The 15,425-nt window shown below is 44.4% G+C and overlaps 1 protein-coding gene and 1 long non-coding RNA gene across 3 annotated transcripts in view; both read left to right on the top strand.

The window, feature by feature from the left end:
- The window catches only part of LOC139048801 (uncharacterized), a 126,684-nt gene that overhangs the window by 5,407 nt on the left and 105,852 nt on the right, over window positions 1-15,425 (top strand). For both annotated transcript variants that reach the window (XM_070523501.1, XM_070523500.1), the window contains exon 2: window positions 1,111-1,131. In XM_070523501.1, coding sequence (XP_070379602.1) covers window positions 1,111-1,131 — 21 coding nt within the window. The remainder of the gene's footprint in view (window positions 1-1,110; window positions 1,132-15,425) is intronic.
- On the top strand, window positions 11,010-15,065 carry LOC139048461 (uncharacterized). Its single transcript, XR_011507717.1, has 3 exons — window positions 11,010-11,358; window positions 12,129-12,215; window positions 14,871-15,065. It is a non-coding gene; the product is annotated as an uncharacterized lncRNA (long non-coding RNA).

Below are 15,425 nucleotides of genomic sequence, written 5' to 3'. Positions count from 1 at the left end.
AATGGCGGCCATCTTAAGAGGGGCGCTGGCATGCACTCTGTGACAAACTATGTGGACACTGCATGTGCATTTCTGCCTTCGCCGTGAGTTTCCCTATGAGTGAAAGCGTGTGAGAGTGAGCCGGCTAACGCGATTAAATTTCGGCGGCCTGGATGCGGGCCCTCTCCAGTGGTGCGCGACACCTGGGGGTGAGGCGAGGGAGAGTCGGCGTTCTTCTCCGGCTCCTGCTAGGACGCCTAGATGTCCTCCCCTGCCGCCATTCCGTTCAAAGTAGAAACAACTGCGGCGTCTACTAGGGCGTTGGCCGTGCGAATCGCGGACGCCATCGTAGACGCCTTTGGTGGGCGCCGTAGGGACGCGTTGCCGGCGCTTGTGTGTCTTGAAAGCGTCTGCTACGTGGCTAAAGTACGCACCCGCGTGGGCCTCATCTTCAAAGCAATCTGCGATGTTTGCAGAGTACGTGTAGTGCCTGTGGCTTCGTATGCGCTGTGCATTCGACGTTTCGTACGACGTGAAGTGACAGATGCACGTGCTTCCCCTTGCAAGCGGAACTGTTTCAAGACATTGCTCACTTCCCTGTGTTACTAAAATGAAAGACTTCGCCCAGCAGATTGGTTCTATCGAACTCTCCATTACACGCTGAATATGTTTACTACTGCGTGACAGCCTGTTGATTTAGGGATTCCCATTTTTGTTTATACCAACCTACTAATTTCCTAATCAGAAGTTGAATGGAACAAGCCTTATTGCTCTGTTATCTTTTTATATAGGAGAAGGCATTATCAGATTCTATATGTTAGCAAAACAAACGCAGCCATATCCGAAACACGCCCTCCTAGCTCCTTAGTAGAGGTTCTGGTCAAGTCATATTATAATTTGCCATAGGCAATGCGATACATTTACAGGCATTGGTCCCAAAACAAGTTCTCAACTTTCCACGATGTAGCCACAAAAGGAGAAAAGTTCGAGAGAGCTTGGAAACGTCGAATTGTTTTCCAATGTGGCGCGAGGGTGTATTGGTGTTGAAATCGAGCCAAACTCTAGTGGCACTTGTTAAACAAGATACTTGATATCTAATTCGCAACGATCTTTGTTTCTTCGGCTTTTCAGGTGAGCTCGACGACTCAGACAGTAAGTAAACGCTTTCATTTTCTGTTTTGCATGGAAGGTCACTATTTGTTTGCCTGAGTCCATTGCCAGTAAAGAATATCAGATGAGGAGTAGGTTGCCGTTAACGATTGCGCAGGGCTCTCTTCTTTGGATTATTATTTGTCGCTATCTTTGTAGACTCCTATATACACCTACATGTGTGTATATATAATAGGCCCGCACACAGGCACACTGGCAAAAACATGCGTTTATACGTGTATGAGTGTGTGTGTATTTTTGTGGCGGGCGACAGAAAGAGAGAGCTGGAATATACACAGGAAGAAACTGGCAAAGAAAGTGAAGCTAAAAGTGCAATTTAAGGAAAGCGATATTCTCCTCACTTTATTTCACGTCATCGATTGGACGCGGGTTGGAACGGAGGCGGCGCCAAAGCGGTTCTTACTAGACGGCAGCCCGATTCGAAACCGCGTTGCCCCAGGAATGCTTGCTTGACAGTAGGAATAAATTCTCAGTTTTCACGTGCGCCAACTCGCTGCGGATCTCAGAAGCCACACCCGGACTTTGCGGGGATAGGCATTCAGTGTAACATGGCTTAATTTTCGTATCAAAATAATCTCGTTCGCAAATTGGACAGTCTTGTTACCGAAACTCAGCCTCTTGCTTTTATTTCTTCTAATATTCCAGTCATACTCATTGTGGATTCACATGGGTAACAATACAGGTGATGTCATTGGCCTGAAAGCCCGGCCTACTTCGTCGTCTCACTCGGAACCCAGCGCCCAAATGCTTAGAGAAGAAACTAGAGCATGTGATCAATTTGCAGACAATCCCACCTCAAAGCCCCGCTTCATGCAGTTGCCAAGGGCTACTAGCGACCTTTTATATGGTGTGACCTAGATATATCAGATCACATCTTCAGGCGATTTCCGGATGTGAAACTCACGTATGTTCATCTCGCTTCCGGCACTTGCTTCATATACGGGGCATAGGTCGGCACACTCATTCGTGAGTTCGCTCAATCACACTAATTCCCACTCATTCCAAAGGCGTGAGTTCGAGTGAGCCCCAGTGAGTGTGCGTGGAGGTGAGTGGGAGTGAGTGCCAGTGAGCTCCTAAAGGCTATTTGTTAAAACAAAATATGTCTTATTCAAGGACTTATTGTTGTCCTAACATTAAAAAAAAATGGCTGTGGCTTAGGTAAGGTTAAGCCCAGGATGCGAAGCATACTAGCCTTTATTTTAGTTGTTGAACCACTGTTTAGCCTGGTGAACTGCTGTTGCTTGGCTATATTTGGTTCGGCTAGACGAAGAAACAACTCATGCATTACTGCTTCGCCTTCAAGAGTGGAACGCGACAGCGTTCCCGTCGACCCGCAAAGGGGTGTAAGACAAAGGGCTACAGGGCAGCGACTACGCGCCCCGCATTGGACGCGGTGAGTGTCGAGCAAAGCAGCGTTCGGCGCGGCAACGAAATGTGCGCCCGAGCAAGAGACGCACGCCTTAGAAACAGCTCGTTTCTAAGGCCACACCGCATTCACTAGAGGCGCTTTTGTACCGCTTTGAAGCATCGTACTCGTGGCTCAGTGGTAGCGTCTCCGTCCCACACTCCGGAGACCCTGGTTCGATTCCCACCCAGCCCGTCTTGCAAGAGTTGAGCCAAAGCCACTTCTCCTCTGTCGTGACGTCACGGTGTCACGTGGTTTCAAGGCGACACCGCCGCGCCTGAGGAGCTGGGTTGAGCTCTCGTAATATGCTTCGCATAAAATTAAGGTTGAAGAAGGCAAAACTCCGTCAAGTTCGCGGCTTGTGCGTTGCCGTTCACATTACCAGGAAATACACTTGTATTGGTTTTGTGAATTTGCCATCATTTGCAGGTGCTAGAAATCACGACTCAACCAGATATTTCTGATGCCTTTGAGTGCCCGAAGCATTAGTTTATATGAATAAGTGATAGAATTATCGGTTCAGTTTGGAGGAAGTTGAACGGCTTCCAATGAATGCACATTTCAGAAGCGCGTGCGTGCGAAGACTGACATAGTATTTAAGCAAAACTTACTCATAATATGCGGATACAAACCAGCCATGTCTCTACAAGAAAATTTCTCCCGTTGAAAACTCAATCTTTCAAAAAAATATTATAATGGAGTGTGTATTTAGATGTCATGCCCGGTTCTCTTTTCTGAGCAGTTGTCTTTCACTCTCCATGTACATCAGTGTTATTGCGATGAATTTGAGTGCTCGTGAAACTAACCCCATTGTTACGGCGCGTCTTTGTTCGTCGCTTACGAAGTTCATCACCGCGTAGCGGTGATGAAGGAATGCGTGGAATAGAACACTTCCTGTTCTCTAAAATGTACAACGTGTGACTTCTCGATTGTGCTGTAAGCGTACTCTAGCTCGGGTAATTAATCACCATGGCTCGTGCAATAACTGAACAACTAAACAAAAGAGGCAGAAATAACCTAACTAACAAAAAAACAAAATATGGAACAGACATATGCATGGCTGTTAGTTCAATGGCAAACCGCTTCACAAACTCTTATTAGTGTCCACGCTTGCTAAAGACATGATCAATATATCAGAACGCTCAGATAATCACCTAAATAAATGCTTCTATCTTGAATTGGATACCGTGTCCTTGCATAGATTGGCAAGAGTGATTAAAAAATGGCCCTTAAAAATATTTTAAAATTTTCCATATAAATTACGCATGATTCAGCGTACTTCTGAAATATAATAGTAATTTCCGTTGTATTTGCCAACACTACGATTATGATTAAGAGGCTCCGCGCTGTGGCGCACACCGGATTAACATTAAACACCGGGGGTTCAGGCATTTCGGCCCCTTCGAAATGCGGCCGCCGCTGCCAGCGCTCGAACCGGCATGTTCGAGCCTAGCAATGCTACTTTTCACAGATAATGGCGCTCCGCAAAACCACAAGAACAGTCTGAAATGATAGGACAAACACCAAAGCCAATAGCCAGTGAATTTTGTTACTTGCAGTTTAACGTGTCTATCAAATTTGTGCAGTGCCCCATATTTGTTATACTTCGCCTCAATACAGCTTTTATTTATTTATATTTTTATTTATACATACTGCAGCGCAATTTGCGCTACAGCAGGAGTGGATTAAGAAAAGGTACAGAAAATACATTGGAGTATAGAGTGGTAGACAGAAGTGAACACTTTTAAAGAGCACAGATGAAAGGAAAATAGAGAAATAAACACAAGTGAACACTTTTACAAAAAAAAAAAAAAACTGGCTGTGGCTTAGCTAAGGTTAAGCCCAGGATGCGTAGCATACTAGCCTTTATTTTAACGCGACAGCCTTAAGGAGCTCGTGTCGCAGAAAAGCCGGTGTAGCCGGCGTCGACTCAGGCGTGCGGCGCTTGCTCAGGCGCACATTTCGTTGTCGCGCCGAACGCTGCGTTGCTCGACGCTCACCGCGTCCTATGCGGGGCGCTTAGTCGCTGCGCCGTAGCAAAGCCACCTAGAAACAGTCTCTGTAGCACGCCGCAACCTTCGCTTCTCATTCCAACGAGCAGCTCTGTCTCCAGGAGGCATCTCACCTCGTGAGTGTCTAGCAGAGGCAAGCGCAGCTGCTTATATACCGCCGCGATGCCACGAGCGACGGCGCGAGTTGGAGCCCCGTTTCTCCTCTGTCGTGACGTCACGGTGTCACGTGGTATTGAAGGCGACACCGCCGCGCCTTAGGAGCTGGGTTGAGCTCTAGTAATATGCTTCGCATAAAAGAGGACTGATGAAAGAAAATAAAATAAAAATACACAAGAAGATATACAAATGCTGCCTGACATGGGTGAGCACGATTATGCATCTGGGATGGCGGTTGCAAAAATTTAGGAAGAACATGAGCGAATGGACTCAGGTAATGAACTCAAGTCTTCGATTGAGCGGGGAAAAAAGCTGAATTTGAACATGTTAGTACGTGCGTAGCAGGGTATCAAGTTTAGGCCATGATGTCTTCTCGTTGATGATCCCGGCGCGAAGTTAATGTAATTATCATTTGAGAGCCTAACTAAAGTATTGACAATGCAATGCAAGAATTTTAATGATTCGACATGGTGACGAGAAGATAGCGTGTTTAGGTTCAAGGAAGAAAATGTAGAAGAGGGCGAAAAGTCGCGATCGTAACGATGACATATAAATCGTACAGCTTTTTGCTGTATAGCTTCTAGTTTATTAATCTCTAACTGCTTATGCGGGCTCCAAACTACAGATGCATAATCAAGAACAGGGTGGATTAGACATTTATACATTAGTAACTTTGTGTCTTTAGGAGGCGGTAACCTAATTTTTTTGTGCTTTACTGCATACGTAATCAATGTGGTTGGACCATGAGATGTTATGCGTAAAAATGACACCAACATGCGTATACTCAGCAACCTTATCTACAGCTTGGCCATTGAACGAGTAACTGAAAAGGGAGGGGGAAGATTTGTTGCAGAAAGACATCAGAATGGTTTTGTTGAAATTAAGGTTCATTTGCCAAGTGTTACAGCAATCGCAACATCTAGAAAACGACTCTTGAAGGCCATTATGATCATTAGAAGATTTAATCACTTCATATAGATTGCAGTCATCACCATAGAGACGAATGTTGGAAGAGCAGTGAAGTGGCAAATCGTTTATGTATATTAAAAAAACGGCTGTGGCTTAGCTAAGGTTAAGCCCAGGATGCGAAGCATACTAGCCTTTATTTTAGTTGTTGAACCACTGTTTAGTGTGGTGAACTGCTGCTGCTTGGCTATATTTGGTTCGGCTAGACGAAGAAACAACTCATGCGTTACTCTGCTTCGCCTTCAAGAGTGGAACGCGACAGCGTTCCCGTCGACCCGCCAAGGGGCGTAAGACAATGGGCTACGGCGCAGCGACTACGCGCCCCGCATTGGACGCGGTGAGCGTCGAGCAACGCAGCGTTCGCCGCGGCAACGAAATGTGCGCCTGAGCAAGCGACGCACGCCTGTCCCTTAGAAACAGCTCCTTTCTAAGGCAACACCGCATTCACTAGAGGCGCTTTTGTACCGCTTTGAAGCATCGTACTCGTGGCTCAGTGGTAGCGTCTCCGTCTCACACTCCGAAGACCCTGGTTTGATTCCCACCCATCCCATCTTGCAAGAGTTGAGCGAAAGCCGCCTAGAAACAAGCCCAGCTGCTAATATACCGCCGCGACGCCGCGAGCGACGGTGCGAGTTGGAGCCCCGTTTCTCCTCTGTCGTGACGTCACGCTGTCACGTGGTATGGCATGGGGTCAAAGGTCATTGAAGGCGACACCGCCGCGCCTGAGGAGCTGGGTTAAGCTCTCGTAATATGCTTCGCTATGCTTCGCATAAAAAAGAAGCGGCGCAAGGATGGAGCCTTGGGGCACACCTGATGGCTAATCAACAGTAGCGGAGTCAGTCGAACTGTAAGAGACGAATTGGGAGCGAAATGAGAGAAAGCTTAAAATGCAGTTAACTAAATGAGGAATATTCAGTACAGCATTAAGCTTAGCAATGAGCTTAGAATGTAAAACGGTGTCAAATGCCTTCCAGAAATCTATAAAAATGGCATCAACCTGGTTGCCTACATCAAGATTAAATGAAATGTCATGCGTGAAATCAATTAGCTGCATTAACGTGCTAAGACCGCGCCTAAACCCATGTTGCATGTTAGACAGTAAATTATTTGATTCCAGAAAGAGCGTGATGTGCTTATGAATGATTTGTTCCAACATTTTGCATTAATGTGACGTCAGCGAAATTGGTCTGTAGTTCGACAAACACTGCTTATCTCCAGAATAATAAAGACCCGCCGCGGTTGCTCAGTGGCTATGGTGTTAGGCTGCTGAGGACGAGGTCGCGGGATCGAATCCCGGCCACGGCGGCCGCATTTCGATGGGGGCGAAATGCGAAAACACCCGTGTACTTAGATTTAGGTGCACGTTAAAGAACCCCAGGTGGTCGAAATTTCCAGAGTCCTCTACGGCGTGCCTCATAATCAGAAATTGGTTTTAATAATAATAATAATAAAGTTTATTTCTGCCTCAAAGATACATGGACAGAGGAGCTGCAGAAAAAGCTGTAAAAAATACAGCTTGACAAAGCCGCAGCCCCCATTTTACAGGCAGCAGCAGAAGACAAACAACGACTCAACTTCAGGTGTCGTATAAACAAAACAAAAGAACAAAAATGTAATGCTATACATCGCAAGAGCACTTCAAGCGTACTGAGTAAACACAGGGATAAAAAGATTGTTGTTACTTATCACACTCTCATACATGAAATATTAGATACAGAAGCAAATACTTATTTTGGCACAATTGAAGATGAAAATTGTTCGGAGCTACCATCTATATACATCCTACGCAATACCTTATGAGTACAGGTGAATAAGTCAAAATGTGCAGATGTATAAGCGTTCAGAAGGGAAGGGAGTGTGAATTGCAAACGTTCTTGCCCGGAGTTTAGGCGTGCTGTTGGCACCATCCATTGCTCGGGTTGTCTGAAAGGGTAATTAGTGGTTTTCTCTTGCAAGTTTGCCAATCGTCGAATATGGTTTGTACCATTTTTTATTTCTGTTTTGTAAGAAATGCTCAACCGGTATCGGTATAATTCATAGATTTGGACCACACCGGCTGTAAGAAAGAGACCTTTGCTGGGTGACCCATAGCTAACATTGAAGGCGTAGCGAAGGACCCTTTTCTGCAGCATGTGTATTTTGCGAAGACAAGAATGTGTTGCAGTTCCCCATACAAGATGACAATAATTTACGTGAGAATAAAAAAGTGCGTGATAAAGAGTTAGTTTGAGTGACGTCGGAAGAATGTGCCGTGTGCAACCAATCATGCCCACTACTCTAGCCAGTTGTTTGACAACGTGAGTTACTTGGTGTTCCCATGACATGGTTGAAGAAAATATAACTCCAAGGCATTTAAAATGATTAACTATTTCTATAGGTCGAGAATTATATAGAATATGACTGTGAATAGAAACCGGCTTATTTTTCGGGCGAAATATTACGGCTTTTGTCTTCTTTTCATTCACGCGCATATCATTAGATTTTGACCATTTTTCCAGCGTGACCATTGTTGTATTGCAAGACACTATTAGATCCTGAATGTTTTTCCCAGCAAAAAAAATACTCCCCTTATGAAAATGAACCATGAGTTTCTGTAGAGGACGTGATGTGTTCCTAAGGTGACATCAGACATGCATAAGAAATGCATCGTCTAATGTTTTTTGGCATCACAAGTACATCAGAGACTCAAATGACAATGCACCTTAAGATTTCTGATGAGAGGAGTATACAGCTTTTTTGTGTTATTGCTAATGTCAAAGTACATCACGTATGAATGTGTACGATGCCAAGTCGTGAAAAATTCTTTGTAATGCGATAGCATTAAATGGCTCATGAGCCGGAAAATCCGGCATTGTCGGCCTGAGCACTCGATGTACAAAGAGGTTACAAACTCTCAACCTTTCATGGGAGTTAAACCCACTACCTTTGGCGGTAATTAAGGCTACGAACCCACGACCTTTGGTGTTGATTAAGATACCGTTAATTAAGACAATTATTGAAGATATAGTTAATTAATGCACTCGAACGCACGCACCACCCTTAGTGGAAGTCGAAGCATGTTAATTAATATGTTAATTAATGTGCACCTGATTATTATGTCGTTAATTAAGACACTCGTACCCACGACCTTTGGTGTTAATGAAGGCGCTGTTAATTAAGGCGTAGTTAAGATACAGTTATTTGAGGCACTCGAACCCACGACCTTTGTTAATGATGACGATGCTAATTAAGGCACAGTTAATTACGACCTAGGAATTAAGTCACTCGAACTCATTACCTTGTGTTGGAATCGAACCCACGAACATTGTTGTTAATGAAGGCGATATTAATTGAGGTAATGTTAATTAATATATAGTCAATTAAGACACTCGAACCCACGATCTTCGGTGTTAATGAAGGCGGTGTTAATTGAGCACAGTTAAGATACAGTTATTTGAGGCACTCGAACCCACGACTTTTGTTAATGATGATGGTGCAAATTAATGCACTGTTAATTAAGATCTAACAGTCAAGTCACTCGCACCCAGTACCTTGGGTGGGAATCGAACCCACGACCTTTGTTGTTAATGAAGGCGATGTTAATTAAGGTACTGTTAATTAATATAGTCACTTAAGGCACTCGATCCCACGGCCTTAGTTGGTAAAGTTTATGTTAATTAAGGCATATTTAATTAATATATTGTTAATGAAAACACTCGAACCCATGATCTTGTGTAGGAGTTGTGCCCACGAACGTTGTCGTTAATGAAGGCGATGCTAATTAATGTACAGCTAATTAAGATATAGTTGATGAAAGCACTCGAACCCATGACTATTGGTGGGAGTCGAACTCATGACCATTGGTGTTAATGAAGACGATGTTAAGTAAGGTACTGTTAATTAGGATACAGTTAATTAAGACACTCGGACCCTTGGCCTTTGCTGGGAGTGGTTTTGATTCATCGTTGGGGGCAGTCTAAGAGACAAAAATGAAGAAAACGATATACCACAGCGTGAGCGCCGAGTACTCTGGAAACGCTTCCGATATATCAGGGCTAGGCACAAAACAACGACGTCATTTTCTTTCCTTTTTAAAGAGCACTGTAAGATTGTGTTTCCCCGTTATCACATTTGGTAAACAGTGCCAAACTATAGCGTATGCCTTGTTCTGGGCAGTTTGATTACTCGGATGTGTTACTAGTCTTTAAGTGGCAAACCGACAATTCTGCAGATTGACATGATCATGACATGGAAAACTGCGCGTAAAAAATTATGGGGTTTTACGTGCCAAAACCACTTTCTGATTATGAGGCACGCCGTAGTGGAGGACTCCGGAAATTTCGACCACCTGGGGTTCTTAACGTGCACCTAAATCTAAGTACACAGGTGTTTTCGCATTTCGCCCCCATTGAAATGCGGCCGCCGAAGCCGGGATTCGATCCCGCGACCTCGAGCTCAGCAGCCCAACACCACCATAGCCACTGAGCAACCACGACGGGGAAAAAAAGAAAAGAAAAAGAAACTGCGCGTAAGCGGCAGCGTCTATTTGCTGGAACGCACTGTAGTACTTGGTTGCACGCACATCGTACGCCAGCGCACACTTCTGGCATATACCACATAGGACAAATGCACGCTGCCGAGACATGTGGGTTTTTCGAGGAATCTTCGTGGGTAGCACGATCAACACAGAAGGCACGAGCGACAGGAGTGCAACCCGCGCACGTTAAACACGCCAACACGAAAGCAAGATACGGACGACAGGGGTGTAAGCTGCGCCACACGAGCAGATTTGATGATTTCCGACTGACACTGTTGCAACGGGCACTAAAACATCGCACACTGCACATGTGTCGCTCGGAGATCGCGTCAACGATGTCTGAGGCTATATAGTTGATGTGAACGACAGCAGGAAGTTATTTAAATTGAAGTGACGGCGCAGGTAGCACGGGGAGCAGCGAAATGCGTAATTCACGGTTTTTATGAGAGGTAACTGAAGTGAAAATCGTTCGAATAGCGTCACCGCAACGGCTTTCTATAGGGTTAACATTTTCAGATCTCGAAGGCCATGCTTTTGCTAGCTGCAGATAGCCGAAGCGATTCAAATTGAAAATGCGTTATAGAATTTCTTTCTATGCCAAGCTATAGCTTACAATATAGACTTATCTTTGGTTCTCTTTGTCTTGCAACAGCTATGCGCAATTAGGCAGCCGCACAAATCCTCAGATGACGCTAGCCGAGACATTGGCTGGCCCCAACCGACCTGTTCGTGGCGCCACCTACCGTCCCGTTTCCTATCCAATCCAATCCAATCAGTCTGTCGCTCTGTTTTCGAGTCGGTCGGGTGTGCGAGCTGCAACGATGTGCTTGTTAGATCGTGTGTTTTTGTGTCTGCTGTAACCAAATGTGACTTAGTTCGCGTGCGCATAAGCGCCACAGACAACTTGTGTCTCGCTGCAAACTCGCCGTGTGCGTGGCACGCCAGCGAAATGTGGACCAACGATGTTCATGCTGTGGAGTGCGTTCCCTTTGTCTCTGGTTGTCGTGGAAAGTTGGGTGGACGTCGCGAAGAAATAATGCGTGTTGTTAGCGTGCCACTGCTCGTCCACTATCCACCGGTATGTATGCTGGGAGTAGCATCGAAGCACTGGCAACTTGGAGGGCGCTTTTCGACCGCGTCGGGCCGTTCAAAAGGTGAGTAACCGTGCTTGCTAACTACACACGTGTTGTGCGTGCTTCTCGTGTGGGCATAGGGTGCCTTGCGAACGTAGGAAAGAGAACTCCCACGACAACAGTGAAACCTATGCCGATGCTTGCTGGGTGTCAGAGTTTAGTTGCGCGAATTAATTGCCATAATGCAGAATTGAAAATCTTGATAAGCGTTTTCTTCTGATGAGAAAGATTACGTCCAGAAATAATCGTGTTCATCATGCGCGCTTGTGCGTGAGCTCCCGTTTTTCTGCTGAAGTCGCATGATAACGACTCATCTACCTCTTGACCGATTCTTACTGCTATGACGTTTCCTCGCTTTTAAATGATTCGACGTTGTAGATAATCTCTGCTTACAAGGTTTTCGATTTACGAGCAGTATTGGGGAAAAAAAATGTAAGCAATCACAGCGTGCTACTAGTACAGGTTTGTTTTGAAGGGGTGTTGCCATAACTTCGACGTAAGTAAACATTACAAGGGATAGTTACTTAAAGTTATGAAAGAAACTCTAGAATCGTTATGTAAACAAACATTCATGTAATGCGCTGCTGCTCCTGCGTGTGAAATTTTGCCTTGTTGAAGGGGTCCCTGTTATCGTGACATTCATCAGTAACTTTGACTTTGTGCTCTGTTGCCACCCTGCACCAGTGCAGGCATTGTTTTCATGACTGTTTTTACATGCTCCTTGCATGTGTTCACTATGTGATAGTCTTACTGTGCCACAGCTATAAGTTAACACAGAATTCTCTTTGTAGTGGTGAAGCCGTGACCCACAACAGTGCCCACATAACCCGTGGCCATGGCTGCAGCAACACGGCGTGTAATCTGGATGGATATGTCAGGTATGCTTTAAGTGTACGTGTTCACAAAAGTAGGATCTCGGTATCATTAGTGGATAAGTGTATCGACATATTACTTAATGCATCTTGCTAAATAGGCTAAATATTTCTGCAACATCATTCCACTTGCTGCTTATTTGTGTTTGTAGATATTATGCACACATTATCTTGTTCTGTTAAAACTACACGTCGCATGTCCTGACGTTTAGTATTTTTCTCGCATCAATTGCTTGGCTGCAAGACCATTTTATTTTTGCCTATTACACAGTATGTTTCTTTTTATCTTGGTTTTATTTGTTTGGAACTGTTTCTTATGCTGTAGCCCATATTTCCCTGTTTTCCTTTCTGCTTATGATACACACATGTGCTGTTTTTGTCCATGTAAGAATTCGAAGTGTAGTGTGTCATATATGTCACAGGTCTAAGCACGCAGTGTGCCTACCATTGTTTAACATTGATATTTACAATCATGTCTGTCTTGTTCTCAGAATAACTGTCACTGGCAAATACACATTTGATGAACTAGAATTTCTTGAAATGAAATAGGAAGGCCAGTATTCATTGTGCTGCAGTTACTTAAGTAGTGAGGTGTTTTCTGGTAAGCTTTCTATTTTTTCTCTCACTTTCTTCGTATTCTTTTCTTTGCAAGCTGCCCTTATTCATGCTGGTAGGCATTGTAGCAGTTGTGAGTGTGTTTACTGCAGCAATGTCACAGCTAGTTTGCACACACTACAGGATGCCAACAGATACCCATCACTGTTTTTGTGCATTTCTGAGAACCAGCTGTGTCCACTCGGCGAAACTTGTAGTGTCCATTTGAATTTACCAATCAGTTCATGTAACATTTCAGGACAAAATTTACGCAGTGAGAGAAGGGAGACTATGCAACATGACCTTGGCTAACAACTGACTGTTTAAGTTGTTGGAAGGACTAACAAAAATAGCACTGGATGTGCACTTGTGTTGTGCACCAGTTAATTTGAGAGGGATGGCAGAAGGTATAATTCAAAGGCATAAAATCATGGTAAATGGTGTCTGCATGAAAAGAAGTAAATAGGCACAGACTAATTTCTATCCCTTGTAATCTACAAAGGATGCCTTTCTTCATGCATTGATAATGGGGGCTGGCTCACACTTATTGTTATTTATGTGGTGCGCCTGACTGATTTCTCTTGCCAATTTTCAGCCATGGGTGAAAACAGATAAACAATCCGAATCTGGCCTGAAGCCCCATTGCAGATATGTGTGGCCATGTCGGACGAGCATACTGGTCTTTTGAATGAAATATGGTGATCTCACAGGTACATATTTAGGCACCAGCCAGTCTGCGCTATGTACATTTGACCACATGTGAAAGGAATACAGCACAGTGCCTCTGACACGCACTGGACAAATTTGGTGCTACCTTTAACCAAGCAAGCCTCGCTTGCCTCCTTGCATTTCTCGATTCAATTTTCAATTCAATCAGTTCATGTAACTTTTCAGGACAAAATTTGCGCAGCGAGGGAAGGGAGACCATACAACATGACTGTTGTGCATATGCTGCCTAATTTATTTTTGCTGAAAATATACGTGCATTGCAGTCCACAAGTGAATTGACAAAGGCACCCAGGCATTGGAGGCTTGCTTAGTTAAAAATACCCAAAATTTGTCTCGTATCTTTCAGGGTTAATGTAGGCTACTCTTTTGATCACGTGCATATTTGGTCCAATGTACATTGGGCACGCTGACTAGCCGGTGCCTCAGCATGCGCCTAGGAGAGCACCATAATTCACTCAAAGGACCAGTGTGCTCGTCTTATTTGACCATGCATTGACACGACAAGCTGTGCACTGGATTTAGCTTGTTTATCTGTTTCGTTCGCCTATGGAAACCGACTGATACAACAAAATCAGTGAAGAATACCACAGCCAAAAATGGGACGTGTGTCAGTCGACGCTCATTATGATTGCATGACAAAGAGGAATACTCTCTAATGACGTGGCATAGCAACCACCATGCTTATTTATTAAATTATTTTTATGCAAGCTTGTTTGTCATGCTTCTACGCATTTGTTTTTCAACTTGTGCCCTCCCTCTGAAAGCAGTGCTCGGGTGTAAATGATAAAAAACCCCAGACATGGTGTGGTGTATTTCTTGAATGGGATATATGCCATCATTCAGGAGGCCAACGCATGCGTGACATAGTACGCTTGGAATGTATGAGAACTGTGCCCGTAGCTGATGCAAATATTCTATAACGACTGGCACTTGGATGTCTCTGGGATGCATTGGGTTGCCCATACACAAACACTCCTACGCTCATTTCCATGCCAAGTAATTAGTGAGAATTTCTCATTCACGCTAGCAATCCACAGACACTGCTGTCCTTTGTCAAGTGGAAACCGATATAGCTGAAGTAGTTCACGACATGTACACACGCCACAGCTGATCCATGTTGCACATTTGTACAGCCAAGAGCAATTTCTGCTTACTGTAGTTACTGCTGCACCCAAAGGCCACACAGTGGTTCCTCAACTTTGTGTGAACCGACACCACATAAATTTTTCGCAGAACTAGCTATAATGTCTCCAGACCGTTCTGCAGCAAGTGATACAGCGTGTATTTCTGTGGTTGATTGCCAAGTTTTGTTAATTATCTGTCCTTTCTACCATGCAGGGTACACATGCACTTACTTCAAGATGACGACACTCCACCTCAAGAACAGCCTCTCCTCAGTGATAAGTAGCGAGATTAAATGAAAGGGAGATATCACATCCGTAACCAGGCTGATACTGTGTTTTCCTTTCATTTAACCTCCTTCTGCATTTAAGGAAGCATTGATATGCCCAATAAATGTTTTTGTTAAATTTCTTTCGTTGAGTAATGTCTAACATGCAGCATATGTAGGGCCCATGTACATGTCAGAAGTGCTGCATCTTCACTGGACATACATGCATACAGGCTGCATATATATAGCACCAAAGATAGTCACGCACAGGTAACATATTTAAATAAGGTCTGACTGCCATTGGGACACATGAGAAAATGTTACCACACGTGGTGGCCAATTTTGTTATAGGAGTAATACGAGCACCGGCAGTCTAATGTATAAGCTCATTAGAGATTCGCTAGGAAGACGTGAGAAAGTCACAAGAAAACTGCTTTGGAGCGCACATTAGGAAGACATTTCATGCTCACAAGAAAAGCACTCGTCAAGAGTTCTACAGAAAG

The sequence above is a fragment of the Dermacentor albipictus genome, chromosome 8 (assembly GCF_038994185.2).
Source record: "Dermacentor albipictus isolate Rhodes 1998 colony chromosome 8, USDA_Dalb.pri_finalv2, whole genome shotgun sequence".
NCBI lineage: Eukaryota > Metazoa > Arthropoda > Arachnida > Ixodida > Ixodidae > Dermacentor > Dermacentor albipictus.
This window is presented reverse-complemented; position numbering and strand designations above follow the sequence as displayed.